Source organism: Artemia sp. Qi Xiang Cuo, chromosome 7 (assembly GCF_049724085.1).
Source record: "Artemia sp. Qi Xiang Cuo chromosome 7, ASM4972408v1, whole genome shotgun sequence".
NCBI classification, from domain to species: Eukaryota; Metazoa; Arthropoda; class Branchiopoda; order Anostraca; family Artemiidae; genus Artemia; species Artemia sp. Qi Xiang Cuo.
In genome coordinates, this window is record NC_142800.1 from 34,509,224 (window position 1) to 34,533,142 (window position 23,919).

Below are 23,919 nucleotides of genomic sequence, written 5' to 3' on the forward strand. Positions count from 1 at the left end.
ATTTCTATTAATGTGGTAAAGGGGTTTTCTGGCACTTCAACAGGGATCCAATCTAGATCCATGACAAGGTCAAAAGCTGCAAAATCTCCAAACTATATTTCAGTTCAACATCACGTATTCCCACACAGATTAATTCACACGCTTTGCTCTTTTGGCCTTCCCTTTTACCAGTTTCCCTTTTTATTACCTTTAACAGGAATTACATAGCTTTCGGTACTAGTTTATTTAAGTAAATATGTTTTGAGTATTTCTCTTTTCAAGGTTTGTCTCAGTAACGTATGCGAGTGGGGAAGGGGACCTTAAGCTCCTATGCTCGACTTCCTTCCATTAAACTTTTTGCTTTCACTTGAACTTTTCAATTTACATATTTCATTCGGATATTTCAGTTCAGAAGGTTATTTTCATATTCCCAACAGATTCAAAATCTCTTTAAGGACTGTCCCAGGCATATGTTTGGGGTTTCCGTGGAGTTTCATATTTTTTTCTCATACAGTTTGCGTATTTCTGGCTTCTTTTCGTTTTTTCTTATTATTTCAGAAGGTTTGCCACAGGCAGGTACAGGGAGCACGGACCTTCAGCTTCTACGGCTCCACGGAATGTCGAAGTTTTTCCTGCAGCTTGCTGTATATTCTATACTATTTGGGCGCTTTTGGCTAGTTTTTCATTGTTTGAAAATGAAAATTACTGAAGTTAGTGAAGGATAGACAAATCAAAAACCAATAATGACCCAGTAAAAAAATATATTTCACTGATCTAGAAAACTGGTTGTATTTGTCTGCTTCTCCATTGCAATGGCTGCCATTATTCCAGTTAAGATGCGAGGTGGCTGTTTATCTGATCATGCATAGTAATACTTTTTCTATCTGGTATCTTTTTATATAGTAAATCGATGGTTGACATATATTAGTAAAATGATCCCTAAGCCTGTAAAAACGGACACTTGACTAGGAAAACACTACTACTTTTCTTTTTATTAATTAGGATTTTTTCTTTCTGTTTTAAAACCTTTTTTCGTCTTATTTTTGCACTCCAAGGAAGCACTTTCTTCTGGGACAAAAACCGAAAAAAAAGCGATAACTATGGTCAGTGGTTTTGTAAACAATTCAACGATACTTGAACTCATTTCTAAAATTCAAACTTACCTGCCTTTATAACACTTTTGATCCCTATTTAAAATCATCCATCATTATAGCGTGAACTTTAAACCACACCTCAACGATTATTTTTATAAGGCAGTGGGAAGTGAGTTCGCCAGAGGTCTTTAACATTATCATGGTTTTATACCTTTTCCACGCCATTTTAGCTTGAATACTAAATTTGTCCTAATGTTTTTTTTTTGTATTCCTGAAGATCATCCAAAGTTAAATCCTCAAAAATTAGTATGGTATTAGTTTAGAAATATGCACGGCATGTGCACTGCCTTCAGAAGTAATTTATCATTTATTACGAATAAAGTTGTTCTGCTCTATTCTAATCATAGACAGCGCAATCGCGCTGCCTAAGTAAAGAACGATGTTGGCACAATGTATTATTTATTATTATTTGTTTTTCCTTTAGACCATGGCACTTCGTATCGAAGGAGTTGTTGCAGAAACTGGGAAAAGGGTTCATTCGATTGTAAATTGGAATGGCTAGTTCTCTTCTTAATAGTTGAAAGTGGTCGGAAGGCAAATAGCAACCCCTTCCACGCCCACCATTTCTCCAAACACTTTCAATCAAAATTTTGAGATAGCCATTTTGTTCAGCGTAGTTGATTTCCAGATTTAAATTATGTTTTTGAGGAGGACACTCCCCCACAGCCCTCAGGGCACGGGCTGTAAGTTTTGCCTTAGATGCATGTAAGCTTTTTAGAGTAAACGTTGTCGTTGAAACTTCAAAAAGCGCTCATTTAATTGGAAATTCAAAGGGCTAGTGCCCTTTTTAATAGTAAAAATTGATTGAAGGGCAACTAACCCCCCTCTCACGCCCACCTTTTCCCCAAACACATCCAATCAAAATTTTGAGATAGCCATTTTGTTCAACGTAGTTGAAAGATCTGGAAATTATGTCTTTGAGGATGACACCCCCCCCCCCCCACAGTCCTCAGGGCAAGCGTTGTAAGTTATGCCCTGGGGGCATATAAGGTTTTTACAGAAAGCATTGTCGTAAAAACTTCAAAAAGGGCACATTTGATTGGAAATTGAAATGGCTAGTGCCCCTTTTAATAGTCAAAAGTGATTGGAAGGCAACTAACACCCCTTCCACGCCCACCATTTATCCAGACACATCCAGTCAAAATTTTCAGATAGCGATTTTGTTCAAAGTAGTTGAAAGGTCCGAAAATTATATCTTTGAGGATGACACTCCCCCCACAATCCTCAGGGTAAGGGTTACAAGTTATGCCCTGGGGGCATATAAGTTTTTTATTGAAAGCTTTGTCGTAGAAACTTGAAACAGGGCTCTTTCGATTGGAAATTCAAAGGCGCTAGTGCCCTTCTTAATAGTCGAAAGTGAATGGAGGACAACTAACCCCCCTCTCACGCCAACCTTTTCCCAAAACACATCCAATCAAAATTTTTAGATAGCCATTTAGTTCAACGTAGTTAAAAGTTTGAAAAATTATATCTTTGAGGATGATAACCCCTCAGAGCCCTCGGGGCAAGGGTTGTAAGTTATGCTCTGGGGACATATAAGGTTTTTATAGATAGTGATGTTGTAGAAACTTCAAAAAGGGCTCATTCGATTGGAAATTAGAAGGGCTTTTTTAATGGTCAGAAGTGATTGGAGGATAACTAACACCCCTCTCGCACCCAACATTTCTCCAAACACATCCAATCAAAATTTTGCGATAGCCATTTTGTTCGACGTAGTTAAAAAGTCCGGAATATATGTTTTTGAGGATGACACTCCCCCCACAGCCCTCAGGGCAAGGGTTGCAAGTTATGCCCTGGGGGCATATAAGTTTTTTTTATAGAAAGCGTTTTCGTAGAAACTTCAAAAAGGAATCATTCGATTGGAATTGGAACGGCTAGTGCCCTTTTTAATAGTTAAAAGTGATTGGAGAGCAACTAACGCCCCTCTCACGCCCACCATTTCCCCAAACACATCCAATCAAAATTTTGAGATAGCCATGTTCACCGTAGTTGAAAGTTCTGGAAATTAGGTCTTTGAGGATGACAACCCCTTCACAGCCCTCTGGGCAAGGGTTGTAATTTATGCCCTGGGGGCATATAAGGAGTTTATAGAAAGCGTTGTCGTAGAAACTCAAAAAGGGCTCATTCGATTGGAAATTGAAAGGTCTAGTGCCCTTTTTAATAGTCGAAAGTGATTGGAAGGCTTGACATTTTTATAGTAAAGATCGATGAAGGTACAATGTATTATTTTTTTGTTTTTTGTTTAGACCAGGACACTTCGTATCGAAGGAGTTGTCATAGGAACTTCGAAAAGGGCTCATTTAATTGAAAATAGAATAGGTTAATGCCCTTTTTAAAATAGCCGAAAGTGATTGGAGGGCAACTAATCTCCCTCCCACACCCACCCTCCGATTTGCTCGTTATGTTTAAAAACTAAATGTTGCCTTAAGATTAAATGAAACTGCACTGTGTTACTGCTCATTCCCAATAAGGCATCTCAGCAGTATTCCAAGAACTACAAAGGGCATTATGTTCAATTTTTCGGGGCTACTTCTGCTCTTAAAATTTAACCAAATCAAAATAGCGTAAGTGTATCCAAGCTATCAAAGAAAGTAAACAGATTTTTTTGCGAATGGTATCAAGTTTTCTATTTCAGGTCAACTAGAGGAGGTATGAAACTAAATTAAACATTACTATTTGTGTCCAGATTTTTAAAAGGGTGTAGCCTACGTTGTTAACAATTGCGGAAAATTTTTATCCAGCATACAAATAGCAGGCCAAACTATAAAGTCATAAACATAATGAAAAGATTTAAAGTATTATTTTCTTTTTCCCTGAAAAGACTATGCTAATATAGAACGAACGGAAATGAATTAAAAAAACTTTTTCCACAAAATAAATTTTTCAAAGAAAAGTAAAGAACTCCATTAAACCAAAAATGAGCAAAAATAAAATCAAATATTCTACCAAGCGTGAAACTACCACTAATCAGCATCGATAAATAATTGAAACCCAAAACAAAGACAAATTACATTAAATAACAGAGTCAAACTCAAAACGAGCAGAAATTAACATGAGTAGGGCTCAAATTCCCTATGCCTTCCCAAGACCAGAACATAATTTGCACTTTACTGAAAAAATATAAATGTTTTCACTTTTATAACTTTAAAAAATCAAATAAAATTAACAATTTGATTACTAAATATCAGAATGTGTATATTAAACTGATAATGTACATTCATTTGTATTTTTTTCAGTAAAGTGGAAAATATTTTCTGGTCTTGGAACCTACTCATGTTAATTTCTGCTCGTTTTGAGTTTGACTCGGTTATTTATTGTAATTTCTGTTTGTTTTGAGTTTCATTTATTTATTGATGCTGATTTATGGCAGTTTTACGTTTGGTAGATTATTTGATTTTATTTTTGCTCATTTTTGGTTTAATGGAGTTCTTTACTTTTCTTTGAAAAACGTATTTTGTGGAAAAAGTTTTTTTAATTAATCAAATAAATAAATAAATAAAATAACCTCTTGATGCGACCCGAGGATTGGAATACTCCATGAGCATCATTTTCTCTTGAAGCGGATGAATCATCTCATTATTCATCAAAAACCCATATTCTATATCAACTGAATAGTCTCTGTCCCTGTAAAAGAAAAAAAACATAGATACATTGGATTTTTTTAGGACGGATGGTAATTTAAGAGGTGGCTAGATTAAAAAAAATAACAGGTAAATAATATGTAGAAAAAAACACACGATTTTTTTATTTTATTTACGTATCTTTCCTTCCAGTGATCTTTACAGTAAAGTGGCGATGAGACACTAATTAGAAAAGAAGCATCTGAGTTCACGCTACTCTGTGGCAACGAAACCCCATCATATATGTCATTCAACGAAGGCCAGATCCGACCCGAGCGAGCAGAGAGAGGCTAGGCAAAGAGCCGGCGAGAATATCAATCTGGCAACTTTCTGCTAATCCCAAATATCAGATGGAAAGGCAAACCAGCTCGCCAATAACACCATTTTATCTCATGATATTGGCAGCTACTTTCTGTTGCCACACTCAAAAAAATTCACATACCATTTATTAAAATGACTGTTTCAGAATAATTTGAAACATTTGACATTGAAAATAGGCACCTAGGCAGGGATTTTTATTGGGGGGGGGGGGGGGGTCTAAAGGGTCAAAAAGACACATAAAATGGGGGAATTACATGGAAAATATCAGAAGTTCTACGAACTGTAATACAAATCACGACATTGCAGGGGGAGGCAGGGACAGATCTGAAACCTCCCCCAACATAGGTGTATGTAGATAATTTGCACGTCAAATACTACATTCTCAATCCTAGACATTAGAATTTTTCGCATAAACTAAAAAAGAAACTGATTCTATAAATTTTCACAATAAATCGTACCTCTGTGCCGTGATCGAACCGTTATTACACAATCACTGGTGAATATTGTCAGTAGAAAAAAAAGCAAATGAATTAGTAAAATTTGGATTACTCAAGGCAGTAAAATTGTATTTCACACAAGCAATTTATAAGATTCGAAATAATCTTAATAAAAATAAATATTATAAACTCTGAACACCAAACGTGTTCTCGGGCAATTATAAAAGTTTTTATTGAACCTTCGGTTAGTAAATAGGGTAAAACTGTATTCCACACACGCATTTCATAAGGTTCAAAATAACCTTAACAAAAATAAACATATTATAAACAAAAATAGACAAAACTAAAATAAACAAAAATAGACAATTTATCCGGTAAATGATCCAAGACTAATTTTATGATTTATAATTGGTTTTAATTTTGATAAATGTTTTGAACCTTTATATAATGTTAATAGTTTCATTCATAGTTGATTTCTTGTTTTAAGAAAATTCAATACAAAACCGGTATAAAATTATAGCCGCCAATTAGCGGAAACAAGCGGTTTACGTAAAAAGATATAATGATAGGCAAGAGATAGGCTACTCACTCGGACAGAGTTGAACTTGAACTCTCGGCAGAAAAAATATTATAAAAAACTGCTGCCCTTGTTGTCTTGGGCCTAGTGAATAGACTACGGCACTCACTGCAAGGTTTGAGCTTTCCATAGGGTCCAACAGGTTCAAATACTTCATCTAGATTAACTGGACGAACTGCCCCAGCATGGTGAACTTTTCGTTCTCTCTTCCAAATTCGTTCCATAGAAGATATCTTAATAACCTAAAAATATCAATATTGAAGACATTTACGAATCTAAATCGTGTCTTGACCATAAAACTTCAAAACATGTAAACTGATGCGGGCTCAAAAAAGCTCACATGTCTTGTGCTTAAGCATATTTGGCAGCGTATTAAACAAAAGTAAAAAAACGATTCAAGTATAATTCAATTTTATTATTCAGCATAAAAAAGAAATAACTTTAGAATTTCAGATTTTATATAAAGAACTTAAATAAAAAGAGAAAACAAATTCAGGTGTTTCGATTATTTTTGGTGTTTTGAGGTCAAGAACTAGAATAAGTGATCCTAATACAGCTTTTATGCTTGATTGGAAATTTATCTAATAACTACAGTTTTTGCAAAATAGGGCTACTTCTCAAACTTTGTTTAAAAGTTGCTGCAAGAGAAAATCGGATTACGGTTTCGAAATTGGCACGCAGCTGCATCAGTTAAATTTCATAAGCAAAGAAAAGTATCTTAAATTTTTCAAAAAGTAAGCTTTGAATTATTTTGAAAAAGTAAACCCGTTTGAAAAAATCACGACATTATTGTTCAGGTTAAAACTTTCCCAGAAGTAAAAAGTGTGCGGCTCAACCAGAGTGAAGCGTTGCCTTTTTTTTCATCGCATTGTTACTTAATCGTCTAATTAATGCCCTGCTTAAACATTTAATACAAATCATGCTTTTACACTCCAAATTTTCTTTCTTATTAGATAAGAAGGAATATAACGGTCTAAGGACGGTTGCTTTTTCCTTTAATTAATCATTAAAATCTTGAGTTCTCTTTTTTGCTGATTTAGGTAGAATAATTGTTATGAATGTATTGGTGTTCATTCACTTCTAGTCGGTTGCACTTTTACCGCTACAGAGAAACAAAACAGATTTTTCATTCATGATTAACTTCTGAGCTACGAAATTTAGTATCTCTGCAACATGTCTTACCCTCTCTGGACGGCATATTCAAATTTAATTAAAAATAATTTTACAAAATATATTATAAAACCAGTAGACACTAGCATAGAACCAGTTACAAAAAGACCTTAGAGGTTAGCTGCCAAAAAGGGAAGAATAGCAGTCAAAAGCGTGTTTTTAATTATTTTCCTTTCGCTTCAATTAATTGCCTTGTTTCAACTCACTTTATTTATCAGTCCTGGTTGAACTTCGCTGAAGTATGGATGATGGGACTGTATTAAAATTCTAATTTTAGTTTTAATGGTTGTATGTTATTGTAAATCTCTTTTCTTTCATATATTTATGTTTTGCTGATTACGGCCCTTGGACATAGGGTCGAAATATTGAATTAAATATAGAATTCCACTGTCTTGCGAAAATATTTCCCTATTTTTCTTCTTAATGTTTATGGAGACATATTCCCCTTCTAAAATATATTTACCTCCATTACATAGTACCCATGTTTGAGCTATTATACCTTTGTCAATTGTTCTTATTTGTTTTTGATATATCATCTCATTATATAAAAAAAATGCCATCTACCATCATCATATAGGCAAATTCTGAAAACTCATTTTCACCCATGACCACAAAAAATATCAAAATAATACAAAAGAAAAAGAAAAACATTCACAGGAAACTCAACAGACCCCCCCTCACAAGTACCCAAGTCAACCAAGAACAAGGCTAAAGATATATTTCAAAACACAAAAATCAGATTTCGAATCGACACAATACAAGAGAACACAAAACAACTTGAAACTGGATACAGGAAATTGAAGCCTCTCCACTTACTATGGGAAACTCATCCTAGGCAAAAATCATAAAACGAGAATAGGAAAATTCACCCATCACAGACAATACAATCTAGAAAAAATCATGACACGACAGCTAAACCAAACAAATATTCAAGAAAGTAACTAAGCATACCAGAGATTCAAGTCACGCACTTCAATATTCAACATAGCAAACACGGGTAGGCTCAGAACAGAAAAGTGAAAACATTAACTAATTTAGAAAATAACCCCTTCACAGACAACACAGAAAAAAAAATCATAAAGCAGAAGCAAGCCCAGGAGAGAAGTTATAATTAGTATTTAAAACTAGACTTGAAATCAAAGATAAAAGACATAGGAGGGAATAGAGAGTAAAAGAAGAATGAATATCTGTGTGGAAAGAAAAACCCCATCAAAGTATGAGGTGATCAAAGAATGGAGTATGAGGGTGTGCAGATCCATCTTTCCTGTTGCTGGGATTAGGTCACATCAAAGCTGAATGAATTTAATTCAAAATAAAGTACAATTTACGAGACGTGATTAGAAAGTAGAAAGAAGCCTTCGCCCTTTACTGAAAACATATTTAAACAATTTTCTTTTTTATAGATTAGAAAAATAAGAATGAATACAATTACCGGCTTTGGGAAGGAGGGAATATCTATCTTCACTATTATTTGTAAGCCTTGATTAGCATGGATATCATTTTTAGCTAATACGGTTAACCTGTTGTCCTGTTGAAATAATTTTGGCAACTCTTCCTCATTGGAGAAAGTTTATTTATGTAATGCATCAAAGGTGAAACTTGGCCAAAAGTTTATTAAATAAGAAGTGAAAATCTTCTCTGTGGGATACCCTCCTCCAGGAAATTAGGAGGGTTGGGCGATAGGCCAATCCCCTATCCCTGTAAAACATTACTGATTCGTGAAGTGACAACGATAAGCTTCGGACCCGATTTCATATCATCCAAAACGACTTCTGGGTGCCTCCAGACATGATTTTTGACAAAGAACCAACCTTTTCGCCTTCCGTTTGGGAATGTCTGCACTTTGAACTCTGACACACAGCCTGGCCGCTTAGAACGTGTTACAAGAGCCCTTCCAACATAGCAAGTAATTAGGAGTGTACGGTCAAGCAGGTTGCACGTTTTCTAAAATAGTTCTTCTTGAACCGTTTTTTTTTGTTCTTTCAGAAGGTATTGAAACCTACAAGTTTCCTACGCATTATAGCTTCTTTTAAAAGAATTTCCAATATAGAATTTAACAGCAATTTTATATTAGCATTATAATGAAGAAAATGAAGAATACCAAAATATATTAATGAATTTAAAGACTTGAGACTCTTCATACTCAAAATTCGGTAAGGATATTTAGTTCTGAGAAGTTCTGCAGGACTTACTTCTTCACAGGCTACCTTAGAAACAAGTGCTTTGAATGATATCTTTTCAAATAGTTCCCATCTAAGTTTCTGCAGCTGTATATGACCTTTCTCAATACTAAGCATAGGATATGCCCAGGGTATCAACTCCCATCGACCATCTTCAATATCCTCCTCCATTTCATGAGCAAGATAACTGCAAAATCAAAGAGATTTAAGAGCAAAGGGTCTTATACAATAAATGTTTATAATTAAACAAAGATTACGTTACATAAACATTCCTATAGAGCCATTCAAAGGGGGGGGGGGACAACCGGGGCAGCTGCCCCTGGCACTGTGACTGTGGGAGGGGGTTGTCAAATTTGAAAAAAAAATCACCTTAATTCGGCTTTTTTTGCTTATATTTGTGTCAGGGGGGGGGGGCTGTAATTAATTTTTACCTGGGCACCACCAACCCTAGGAACGGCACTGCACGCCCGCTAATCAAACTTGTGTCTATTTACAACTTGGCTGTGACAATCCAATTATATTTTCCACCCGGATAGCTGAATTCTTCCAAACCATATTTTCCGAAAATTCATTCTCACTTTGTTTTCTAGAATATTTTTTTTCAAATCTTTTTAACCATCGCTTTCTTCTGAGTACCTGAGCTGCATGGAACGGGGCGAAGGACAGCAAAGTTATTTACATTGTAAAGACTGCGATGACCGTTTTAAAGGTAAAAAACTGATTTAAGCGCTGGATAATTCTCTGCGAGAATTTTTCTTTGCAGCAAGTTATTAGGTTGTATTGATTAAAAAGTAGATGTGGCTCTTCTTGGCATTTCATAAGCCAAAACCCAAGTTACCAAAGTTGATGAATATTCATATCAATTAGAGCTTGTTGAGCTTCTTTTACCTTAGCTTATTACAGTTTCTAGACTCTATTGACCGTGTTTTATAATCTAGTATTATAGCTCCAAAGTAAAATCTCTAATCTTAGCATCTTTTTCCTGGGGAATAGTTCCTAGGCCATCCAAACAAAGCAGCAGCCTTGTTGTTCAACACTAAGCTAATTTTGTGTTCGTATGTAGCAATCCCGATTCAAAGTTGTGCAAGAACATTTGACAATTTTTTCCCATATTTTTTCCTTTGGGTATGAATAAAAGATAATAGGTTATTGAAGAAGAACCTACTTTCCAAAATAATCGAAAACATGGTTCATTAAAAAATGAAATCAGACGAGAAGAATGTGACAAAAACATTATGATTTGTTTCTTTTAAGCGTTCAACATGTATTTGTGTCTTTTAAGCGTTTTTTCAAAATTATTTTTTCCAGATGTTTTATTGCAACCCTGAAATTAAAAAGTCACTCGACACAAATGCAACGTTTGGTGAGCATCTTTAACACTACACTGCTCTTCATTATGCTGCTCAATACGGAATGAAAAAGATACAAATGGAGAAGAATAAGGTGTCAAAGATTGAATCCTAATTTCAAAAGATTTCACACCAATTGTCTATTGTGAAAAATCGCTTTATAATACAGGTTCTACCGCAAAGTGGTTTTCCGCCACAAGGTCTTTGTTGGTCTTTTATCTCAATAAACTCGTTATTTAGGATGTCTCGCTCACAATTCAATAGCCTCGAAAGGGTGACGAAGTACCACAACATGAACTGACTGGGCCCTCCCTTATATGCTCAAAACTCCTCTAATTTAGCACTAACTTTACATATGTTTTTGGGATTACCCCCCCCCCCCCGCAAACAGTTACAACTTCTTTAATTGCACAATGATATCTTTAAAGCTAGGTAATTATCCCCCAAACTCAGTAGACAAAATGTAAGTCCTTGTGTAACCTGAATCGACCTGTGTAGCTAAGTTAAGCTACGTTCAAAACATGTTTTTTCCTGTTGTAATGGTTAATACTTACTTACTTGTTTACTTTTTACAAGAACCTACACTACATTAGTTAAAAATAAGAACAACGGACAGCTTTGATGAAATAACCCTACTTGGACAATTGCTCTAAAGTTAGTTTTTTTCCAAGCATTCTTTTCTATGTATTCCCTCTACCTTGGCAAACTTTGGAAGGAGAACAGAAAGCTCCTTTAAAGGAGATGGGCACATGTATATACAGAAAATATCCATTGGCAAAACATTAAATCTTTCCTGATCTTGTGCAGTGCTACAGCCTCCAGCATTTCTACTGTCAAGGATCCAAACCTCATCATGATCACTGAAACCTCTTGAAGAGAAAATACAAGGCTTGAGGTTTCTTTTTTGGTAACTTTTTAAGATAAGGCCTTAGCCTAAAGATAACAAGCCCAAACGCCTGGATTGACTGACAAATCCAAAAACTGATCAACAATTTTTGTTAATCAGGATGTGCATAGTTACTGCTGTACTTAACAGAGTTAAAGTTATAACAATTACCTTACCAAGATGTTCTAATGTTTGCATCATTTATTTATTCATTGATGATTTTATTTGGGACACTTAATTTAGCTAGGGCGTAAAACACTTCTCTTATAGAATGGGTTTTCTTGTGGAAAAGAAGGGAGTGGACGTTCCTCATTTGTTATAGTGTTCTTTCATTTAATTAATCCTCTTTACATAACCCAGTGGTTTCAGACTTAGGTCTCAAAGAAGTATATGACTTAGCCATTTGCCAAAATATATGTAGTCGGCACTGGTAGTGCAGACAAATTCAATAGTTGAAGGAGTAGAGTCCCCCCCTTCTTGAAGTTCTTTTCTCGTGTTTTTTCCCTTATTAGTTACTTCAATCTTAGTGGAACTGGACTATTTATGATACAAATTTTACTATACAGAATTATTTTTAAATTTAAATGCTTGAAGTCTTGGTTTTAGCCCAAAAAATACATTTTAGGTAAAACATCTAATAAATTAATGAGCAAGGAGCTTGAATGCATGGAAAAGACCCAATTATTACTGACCAGAGAGAGCAAAGACAAAGAAAAGAAGGGGGTCAACTTGACCAAATTGTTTGTTGATAGCATCTCTCTTTTGCAGTGCAATTGTGATGCAGAGCAGAGAGAGTTGGCATCACCTAGGGCTTAGGTTGACTCGAAAAGAATATCAAGATACACGCAAATCTAGACACTGGTCAATCGTTTGCGGATTATATTGTATTACTAAATTTACATTATATTATATTAAAAACTTTTAAATACACTAATTAATTCAATATATTAATTAATTTATATTAAGCACTTACTTATATTGTATAACTAATATAATATGCAACAATATATTTATTGAACGAAGTGTTAATACAAACAAATTCAATAGCTGAAGGAGTAGAGTCACCCTCATTACAGGTCTTTTCCTGTTGCTTTTTTCCCTTACTAGCAGCTTCAGTTATAGTCAAATTTGCACGTTTATGAAAATGCTATAAACCTTGTTTGTAGCCAAAAAATACATTTTAGGCGAAAAAAAATCTGCTAAATTGGCAAGAATAGCTGAATATATGTAAAATTGGTACTTGTTTAAGTAACACATTAACAAACAATGAAAGTAAAAAGAATTAGTGCACAAAACCAAAAATAACGCCATCAATCAAAAGTTAAAAATAAACATAGCACCAAAGAAACATTTTCAATAAAGACTAGAATTACTTACAGGGCAGCATAGAACTTCTGGGGATTTAAATTATGTGCTAACCATCCAGCACGAGCCAGGAGGACAAGTGAGTATGCCAGCATATATTTGTCGGTTGTTATGTAACATCGGTCCTGGTCCATCAGCAAGGATATGCTCTCATCATCTTTAAGAGTTAACTACTTAATATACAGTAATTTGAATCATTTAATAGATTTTGATATAACCCTATTTATCTACAGATTTTGAACCTGCACATAGAAATAAATATGCACGGAAATCCAAAGGTTCACTGTGCTAGACATCAGAACCATAGTTATGAAAAAGTCAGAATTAAGCTTAAAAACTAAGCAAAAATCAGACCGAACAGACTAAGATTATAATAAAATACTTTTTAGAAAATAAGCCTTTGTTTACCGTGGGTATTTTGGTAAAAACTAAAAAAATTAAATTCAATATCAAAGTATGTTTTTAATTACTTCCAAAATCATTGCAAGAAACGGAGGGTCACAAGTGCGGCAATAATTCAGTAAGAGGGGCATAAGAGAATATGTTGACTAGTAAGCTAAGATCTGCATCCGCACAACCTTTGAGAAAAGACGAGGAAGAGCTGCTGCAAAAGGAGAATGGATCCTTGAATCAAAGAGCAAAAACACTTTAGCTCGGGGCCAGCAATGGTGGAGGGCTTAAAAAGTTCCGAAGGAGAGAAAAACATGGTGGACAAAACCTGCTAGTCTCACCAGACAGAGAAAAAAAAAATCTAGAATCGGTGCCAGATCCGATGAAAGCTCAATTGAAAGAGGACCACTGTGAGAAACCCCAGTGCAAGAAAAAAATAAAGAAGAGAGAATCGATGGAAGTAGTGAGGATGGAAGAATGGATGGAGAACAGTTTGTAAAACAGTTCTTACTTACGAAGTGTAAGTAAGGAGCGACCCGGCTCAATAGTAACCTAAACTCTAAAAAACGAAATTTTGATACCAATAGATACATCAAAAGATTAGGATTTTTTATGCTGATTTTAAATATATAGGTTTCATCAAGTTTAGTGTTACCCGTCAAAAGTTACGAGCCTGAAAAAATTCACCTTATTTTCGAAAAAAAAGGGTAACGTCCCCTAAAAGTGATAGAATCTTAATGAAAATCCCACCATCAGATTCAACGTATCAGAGAACACTACTGTAGAAGTTTCGAGCTACTATCTGCAAAAATGTTGAATTTTGTATTTTTTGCCAGAAGAAAGATCACGGATGCGTGCTTATTTGTTTATTTTTTTTTCCCAGAGGTGATCGCATCAACCCAGTGGTCCTAGAATATCGCGAGAGGGCTCATTCGAACGCAAATTAAGAGTTCTAGTGCCCTTTTTAAGTGACCAAAAAGTTGGAGGACAACTAGGCCCCCTCCCACGCTCATTGTTTTCCTAGTCACCCGATCAAAATCTTGAGACAGCCATTTTGTTCAGCACAGTCAAAAAATCTAATAACTATGTCTTTTAGGATAATTTAATCCCCTACAGTCCCCAGGGGTAGGGCTAGAAGTTATGAACTTTGCCCATCGTTTACATATAGCATATGTTATTGCGAAGTATATGGACGTTTTCAGGGGGGATTTTTTCTGGTGGGGGACTAAGGGAAGGGGGTTACGTGGGAGAATATTTCCATGGAGGAATTTTTCATTGGGGGAAGGGAATTTTCCATGAAGAGGGCACCAGATTTCCCAGTATTATTTAAAAACAATCAGAAATTAAACAAAAAACTAGTTTTTATTAACTGAAAGTAAGGAGCAACATTAAAACTTAAGATAAACAGAAAAGATTACGGATATGAGGAGGTTCGCCCCCCGGTCAATACCTTGCAATTTACGCTAAAGTTTTTAAGTACTTTCCAAAGAGCCATTTATTCTAACTAAACGGCCTTTGTGATTCAGGGGTCATTCTCAAAGCGTAAAACTAACATCTTAAAACGGACTTTAGTGTAAAAAGCGAGTTATTGACGAGGGGGCGAGCCCCCTCATATACATAATAATTCCTGTTCGTTTTAAGTTTTAATGTTGCTCCTTACTTTCAGTTGAGAAAACTTGTTTTTTTATTTAATTGGTCAAGAGCGCGAAGTGGTTGCTCCATATATATGACATATGAAGGCTTCAATGTGTTAGTATTTTTTTTCGAAAGGCATTTCATATCGAAGGGGTGGTCGTATAAACTTCGGAGGGGGTTCATTCAATTGGAAATCAGACGATCAGAGGTCAAGAGCCCCCCTCACAGGCTTTTCCCCCAAATACATCCGACCAAAATTTTGAGATAAATAGCCATTTTGTTCAAAATAGTCAAAAGGTCAAATACTTCCAGGGTTAAACCCTCTCTCCTCTAGCTCCCGGGGCAAGGGCTGTAATTTATACAAGTTGTCGATTGTTAAAGTATAATGTTTTCATGGAAGAGGTGGTCGTATAAACTCATGAGAGGGGTCATTCAATAAGAAATCGAAAGCTCTAATGTCCTTTTAGGCGTAAGACGGGATTGAAGGGCTAACAGCCCCCCCCCATCAAAACGCCCTTTTTTCCCAAAATATATCCCACCAAAATTTTTAGATAGCCATTTTATTCAAAATAGTCCGAAGTCCAAATAACTATAACTCCAGGGATGACAAAACCCCATACACCGCGGGGCAATAGTTATAAATTACGCAACTTCTCCGTCGTTAACATATAAGGTTGTTGTGAAAGGGGTGGTCGTATAAACTTTGGAGAGAATCGTTTGATTGGAAATCAAAAGTTCTAGTTCCCTAGACTAGTTCTAGATCAAAATTTTGAGATAGCCATTTTATTCGAAATAGTCCAAAGGTCAAATAACTATGCCTCCGGGTTCGACAACCCCCTCAAGACTCCGGAGAAAGGGACATAAGTTACGCAAGTTGCCCATTGTTAGTTAACATATAGGGATTTTTATTGGAAGAGCGGGCATGTTTGATCCTGGGTCTCCAAAACATCTTAGGCTATTAAAGTGAAATTTTAAGAAAATTTTGAGAAGGATGCCGAACACAATCAAAACGCACTATGTACATGCTGGTTGTGAAAAGCGAATATCAGCAATATATAAAGAACGATTGAGAATATCAAGTTGACACGTCCAAGGTATGTTGGGATGTTGAAGATAGATTGGACGACAACCAGCCCTCCCCCTCGCACTCTTTAGGTGCCTCTATGCTAAATACTGGTTATGCAAATTTATCATTACTCCCGCCAGTCAATAATTACTTTGTTTGTTTATTTTAAGGAGGGGTAGAGGCAGTGGGCCTCTGAGGTATGAAACTCGATCCAGATTATATTGATCCACCCCAACACAAAATTAAAATTAAAAAGTGGTACGCGAGATCATAAAACAGGTAGACTTATCAGATGCAAATCCATATCAGTACGAATACATTCAGGTTAAGGTTTGTGAAGTTATGGAGCACAGGGTTTCAAAAACAACATTAAATATTTAAACAATCAATAAAATAAAACAACATTAAATAATCAATTGTGACAATATAAACACACTGGTCAATCATGACACAATGAGGCCGAACAGAGAGAGGGGAAATCACGTCAGTTCTAGAAATCCATTTTCTTTATATACTAGGCTGTGCTGATAAACTTAACTTCAAGGATCCTAGCTGCCAGAACTACTTTTAAAATAGCAGCACAGTATGAAAATTTAAAGTTGATAAAACGAAACAAACAGAAGTTTTCACCAGTGAAAATAATAATTCGTTCACTAATACAAGCGAGCTTTATTCCTCTCTCTTTCCTAGGTATCCCTAAATAAAGAGTTGGAATTTTAAGTATATCCAAAAACTGAGAACATCCCAGATTTCTTGTGGACGTTAGACTTTTTATGTGTCAAGAAATACATCTAAGAAATTTAGTAATTAGAGAAATAATGTAAGGCAGTAAAACGAAGTAGGGAGGTAAATCAAACAAAAAATGTCAAAAGAGGAAATAAATTTGGAAGAGAAAAAGTGGTAAGACACTTACTAAGCAGAAATATGAAATTTTGGAAATTTTCAAGGGTAACCAAATCAGTTGCATTTCTCTTCTGAATAGTTTGCCTGCTGGAACTGCTGGATGACATCTACAAAAGTGAACAAATTTTTTGGTTTAATTAAATGTTTAATTTGCTTACATTATTAAACTATCAATAAATCTAACTCCCAGGATTCTAGCTCGCACATCAATAAATCTAGGTCACAGCTTTTTTTTGAGAAACTGAAACTTTACAGCTTCAAAATGCACTAATTGTGCCCCCCAAGAAAAAATTATCTGGGGCGATCTCCCAAGAAAACTCCTCCCCCTCCCTAGTGGTTGGACCAATGAACACAGCGAACTTGAATCATAAAGGAACTTTTCTGGAATTTTGACTACAACTACTTTGGATTGAGGGTGCTATTTTTAAGTTGTAACCATATTCCTTGCTCAGTTATTTCATATCTTGCATATAATTGCAGCCAACAAAACGTTTCATTTTAATGATATTAGATAAATATTAAAGCAGCAAAAATTGTTTGTTAGGCAAAATACTACATTGAAAACACATAATTCACAAGAATATTAAAAGTCAATAATGTGAATGGTGTGTGAATCTAGGAATAATCTGGGAATGCTAGGAGTGTTCAAAACATCTTCATAGTCCCAGAATAATGGTGCAATTTGATTTTTAAAGAATTACATACCACAGTGGCATCTATAAAAAAAAACTTGAGCTAGCTAATGGATAAACATGCCGGTACTTGCACATTAGCGCCACCGCAGTAGAAGTTGCGCTAATGCGCCTGCACTAATAAAGAGCAATCTTTTTTTCGAACGTTCACGCAGTTATATTTTGGATTCCTTGTTGCCTTGATGTATGCTTATTTTGACGCTATTTTTTGTGCTACGAAAATGCATATTTGGGATTTACAAAAAAAAACAAGACGTAAATTTTCGAAATATTTTTTTTTTAAATAGTGATCAGCAAGTGGGACTTAGAAAAGATGGTCCTGTATATAGACGTAATAATATATTTATTCACAAATTCATCTCCAGGATACATAAAAAAAAAATAAAATAAAACCCTAAAACAACTGCTATTATGAAGGAAATATCCTAATAAAAGTAGTATGATTAGATTACATATTTTACGCTCCTTTTCAATATTATACTTACTTACTTATACTTGTTTCACGTTCAAGCCGCATCCAGGTTCATCGTGGCGTCCAGCAAACGACGACATTTTTCTTTCCAGAGATTTCGAGGATGGCAGGCTCCATAATTTCAAGCCAGTGACAATCCCAGCGTCGCCCAAATATTCGGAAACCCCCAATAGGCTCTAGGTCAGCCTTAACTGCCATAAGCCATGTTTTCTTCTGTCCTCCTGCTTTCTTCTTCCATGCTGGCAGTGAAAGGCATTTGAGGCATTTTTTGGTGATATGCTTTTCTGATCTCCGCATAGTGTGGCCAAACCACCTCAGAAGCCTCATTTTGACAACATCAGAGACAAGTGAGCGATCCCCGCTTCTTCTCCTGACCTCTTCGTTCGAGACTCTGTCTGAGAGGTGAATGCCTAGTACATATCGCAGGCATTTGTGATGAAATAGTCCAAGTTTGACGCTTCCGCTGCTTTCAGTGACGAAGTTTCACGGCCATAGAGAAGAACAGAGAGTACCACGGCTTCGTAAACACGGCGCTTTGTGCGTGTAGAGATTTCGCTACGCTTCCAAAGCGAGTTTTTTAGCTGCAGAAAGACGTTCCATGTTTAGGATATGCGATTCCAGATCTCCTCTGATGATTCTCCAAATCATCAATATAATAGTTGTTACCCTGACAATGCAAATACCCCCTTCCCCCGCTGATGGCCCTGTATATAGACGTAATAATATATTTATCCACAAATTCATTCAAGTCATGCATAATAGGTTCTTTGATTATATCTTCATCTGTAATAGACACACTGATAGAATAATAGAAGCACCCTGCATATTTTAAATCAACAGAATTCATTGTTCAAGTGATGTTTTTTTTTAATGAATCCTAGGGCTATATCTGGCACCATCAAAGAGGGTGGGATGCGTTGTCAGGGTAACAACTAATATAATGAAAAGGAGCATAAAATAAGCAATCTAATCATACTACTTTTATTAAGGTGTTTCCTCAAGAAGAGCAGTACCTCTGCCATGTTGCCAAGAATACATAGCCTACTTATATCAATAATAAAAGTGCGTTGCTTCATTTTTTCATTTTCCTCCCACCTCCTACTGAACATGTATACTATTGACTGCATATATTCAAAACGTGCTTTTCAATTCGACAAATCTTTTCATCTTTGGTATTTTACAGCAGATGCTATTGAATTGGCAGGAAGAAAAAAATTGGATTTTTCACAAAATGAAGTGTATACTCATGCATCAGGGTGGGTGGGGGGAGGGGGCTGGCAGTTAAGTGAAGCAATGAATTTTTATTATTATTAAGCATTTATGATTGTTTTCAGAAATTTTGGTAACCATTTTATACTGGGAAACAATAAAGAACAAGATATTACTTTAAGCAGCAGCATTTCCCAACCTGAGAGGCATGTCTTCCTAAAGACGTTAATTGCACATATTTGGACTAATCTAAGGGAGGAGGGGGCAAATATTAGCCAAAAAGTATCAAATGAAATTAAAACTTCCAAAGTACAGCAAAACTGCAATCACAGAAAAGACACCCAAATCTCTAGATAATGCTCCGCTATAAGATCGGATTGGCAAATGCGATATCATCTATTGTATGTACATTTTCATAACTTATTACAAACTGTTTAGTTTCTTAAGGTATTTTGTTTATTTTTCCTCTGTAAGATTGAATTGGAAATGTATTTTCTGTGATTACAGTTTTGCTGTACTTTGGAAGTTTTGTTAAGATATTCCATTTGCCAATCCGATCTCATAGAGGAACATAATCTAGAGGTTTGGATGTCTTGTCTGTGAGTACAGTTTGGCGGTACTTTGGAAGTTTTGTTAAGAGATCCCATTTGCCAATCCGATCTTACAGAGGAACATTATCTAGTGATTAGGGTGTCTTTTCTGTGATTACAGTTTTGTTGTATCTCGGAAGTTTGTTAAGATATGAGTTTGTTTATTTGTTTTGTCTGTTGTTCTTTTTTCTCTCTTGTTTGTGTTGTTCTTTGTCTTTTTCCTTGGGTAACAAATCATTTTTTTTTCTTTTTCTTTTTTTCCTCGTTGATAAAGGCTTCCGGATGTGGAGTCGAAATATTCCGAATTTTTTATTAATAAACGCTTTGTTGTTGCTTCTGTTTTTAGTACGTTAGTCACTGCTTTATTAAAATTAAACCGTATTTATCTCTTAAACTCCCTTGTAAATGGAAAAGCAGTGAAGTCTAAAAAATTATTTAAATATGTTTAGGGAAATAGTTCTATTATTAAACTTATCTCTTTGGTGGAAATTTTTGCAAAATTAAATATTTTGAACAAATCAATGGAAAGGCCACAAATACATCTATTGACTCAAAGAGACAAAGTAAAAGTATTCACAAAAAAAAAAAAAAAAAAAAAAAAAAAAAAAAGTCTATGGAAGACGAAATTGGAAAAAACAAAATAAGTTCAACATGTTTCCAATTTTAAACTTATTTACCCAAGAAAATATAGAATGAAAAAAAAACTATTTGTTGAACATTTGGATACATGAAATTAGGTGATATAGAATTAATTACTCAGGCAGGCAGGATAGGGTACATATACAGGGGGTAGATCTCATGATGAATGAGAAGGCACCTATGTCATGCTTAGGTTGGGACAGGTATTCATAATTAAAGGCTAGTTGCTTTTTTTATGACTAAAAAGTGCAAGGCATCAGTCATAGAAGAATATGCCCCAGTAGAACGGACTGAGGGAGATAGTAGTGACTCTGATGAATTTTACTTATAGCTACAGGAAGAAAAAGACAGGATCCTAGGTAGAAATATGGTATTTTTATTCGAAGATTTTAATACCCATGTTAGTGGAAATATGGATAGATGGTGTCCTATCTTAGGTAAATTTGGTGTAGCCAAATTAAATAGTAATGGCTTTAGACTGCTGCAATTTCAGGGTATAACAATCTAGTTATAACCAATACAGCAATTTGTCATAAAATGGCCAATAAGTCAACATGGTACTCATATAATGGCAAGACAGCCAACCTTATAGATTATGTTAACCTATTGTGACAGAAGACTGTCAGGACCAATACAAGTTACTAAGGTATATAGGAGCACTGTTATTGATGTAAAAAAATAAATATGATGTCACCATCTAATGATGTCTAGGGTTAATCCAAAATAGGAGTTTATGAACGGTAACTACCTCCCAGTAAGTTATTATGTTGATAGACTACAAGATCAGAATTTGAGAGGATTCCATTTTGTCTAAAATTGGACAATGTAGAAGATGGATTGAATAATTCTAGGAAAAAAGCTTGTGAAGTAGCAGATGGTGTCGGGTGTCTTAGGGAGGAGAGTTAGAAATGTAGCGCTAGGAACATTAGTGGAAATGCTTTAAGTTTAGTACAGAAGAGAAGGGGCTTGTACAAGAAGTATTTGAATGACATGAAAATAAGAGGAATGTAAGGAAAGTAGAGAAAGTATTAAAATATGGACTAAAGAAGTGTGAGATAAAATTGATAAAAAAGATAAAATTGCTGAAGATTTAGAAGATGCAGCCAGAAGGCATTAATAGTAAAATATTATATTGGAATGTTAAAAAATTGAGAGGGAATGCTCAATCTGGACAAGTCCCATTTAAAGATAGAAACAGTGCAACAATTAGTGATGAAGATAGAGTTAAAGAAAGACAGAATTAACATTTTCAGAATATGCTAAACTGTGATATAGTCATAGGAAATGATACATAAAAAATAAAAAGCTTGTGATACTTTGGAAATGAAGGAATATTTATGTTGCAAGGAAGAATTAGGGATAGTACTAAAAAGATTTAAAAAATGAGAAAGCCCCAGATGTTGATAGTGTGGTAAATACTACTACTACTAACAAGTCACCGCAGCACCAAGCCGCCTGAGGCCAAAACAGCTACGCAGGCTTCTTATCCATCCTAATCTATTCAAAGCCTCCCTCTTTACACCCTCCCAGGAAGTTCCTACTTCCTTTAAATCTTTCTTTACGACATCCTCCTTCCCCAAATGAGAACGACATGCTTTTCGTTTAGTCATAGAAAGGACAATCTTTGGCAATCTGGTATCCTTCATCCACAGAACGTGCCATTGCCATCTCAACCTTTCTTTCATTATAGCCCTAGAAAGCGGGATTGAACCACATTTTCGTACAGCCTACTGTTTGAAATACAGTCAGTCACCGGGTACCCAAAACAATCCATAGGCAATTTCTCTTGAAAACATCTATTAAATCGTCATCCACTTTTTGTAGCACCCATGATTCAGAGCCATATTTGACCACTGTCATCACTGTACCTTCCAATATTATAATCTTGGTTTGCAGACTTATCTTCCTATTCTTCCAAAGTTTTTTCGATTTAAAAAAACACACTGAGCCTTGGCTATTCTACTTTTAATATCTCCATTGCTCAATTATATTTTGAAATATGGTGGTTATGAGTTAGACAAATAACTGAAGATAATGAATTTGATTTTTGAAAAAGGGGAAGCACCAAGCAAGTTTAGGAAAACTTGAATTAAATTAGTGCATAAGAAAGGTGATAAGAATGAGTATCATAATTATAGAGGCTTTAGCTTGGTTTCTGTATGAAGCAAATCGCTTAGTATGATGATACTTTTTCAACTAAGAGATGCTGCATATAAAATTTTAAGAGAATAATAGGGTGGTTTAAGGAGGGGGAGGGTGAATTTTCAAACTTAGGTTGATTATTGAGAAATGCTTGAGTTATTAGACTTACTTAGCGTACAGCTTTTATTATGAGCAAGTATTGGATTCAGCTGATAGAGTTTTAGCTAAGGTCATATTCTAGCATGGTACACCAGGTAAATGCATAAAGGTGATTAGTGATATGTGCAAGAATAACTATGCTGTAGTTAAAGTAGGAAATGAGCTTAGTAACTGGTTTTGTTTTGAATCAGAACTTAAGCAGGGTTGGATTCTGACATTGATTTGTGCATCCTAGACATAAATTTTTAGCAAAATGAATGATATTTATGAGGTTTTGAGAGCTCAGGGTACATGAACAGCCTTGAAAATTAATATTAAAAAGACTAAGTTGCTTAGACTGGGAATAAGTAAAAGTGAAGAGGTGATGTTGGGCGACAAGCAGATCAATCAGGTGGATAGCTTCACCTATCTTGGTAGCATTAAAAGTAAAGATGGTGGATGTAGTGAAGATGCTAATAGAAGAATACTAGCATTTCAACAATAGGCCCAGGATGTCTTTTTCTCAGTTGAGAAAAGTTTAGAAAAATAGGAAAATAAGTCTGTAAACCAATATTGGAAGCTACAGTATGACAGTGGTCATGTACGGATCTGAAATGGGTGCACTCTAAAAGGCAGTGGAGGATTTATTAGATATTTTGCAGGGGAATTTTCTTACTGGGGAAGTGTTTTTGATACTCATCTGTCCTGTATATACATATGAAATGATTAATGATGAACAAACCATGCAAAAACTTTTCTCAACACTCCCTGAAAACATCTACAGGCTCCTGTAACCTCAGTTTCTAGAGAAATGGTTTAAGGTAAATGTCTATGGATTGTTTAGGGTACATATCTGACTGGCCATATTTCAAACAGTAAGGTGTACAAAAAAGTGACTCTATCCCTCTTTCTAAAGCTATAATGAGAGAAAAGTTGAGATGTCTAGGACACATTCTGCAGATGAAGGATGAAAGATTGTAAAAGATCATCCTTTTCATCTATCTG

The 23,919-nt window shown here is 35.3% G+C and overlaps 1 protein-coding gene across 2 annotated transcripts in view; it reads right to left on the reverse strand.

The window, feature by feature from the left end:
- Positions 1–17,139, reverse strand: part of LOC148950196 (uncharacterized) — a 36,370-nt gene extending 19,231 nt beyond the window's left edge. For both annotated transcript variants that reach the window (XM_089091501.1, XM_089091500.1), the window contains exons 1-5: positions 17,043–17,139; positions 13,051–13,195; positions 9,451–9,625; positions 6,101–6,330; positions 4,639–4,757 (exon numbers count right to left, since the gene is read on the reverse strand). In XM_089091501.1, the coding sequence (XP_088947627.1) occupies positions 4,639–4,757; positions 6,101–6,330; positions 9,451–9,625; positions 13,051–13,195; positions 17,043–17,139 (766 nt within the window). The remainder of the gene's footprint in view (positions 1–4,638; positions 4,758–6,100; positions 6,331–9,450; positions 9,626–13,050; positions 13,196–17,042) is intronic.
- Between the last annotated feature and the right edge of the window lie 6,780 nt (positions 17,140–23,919).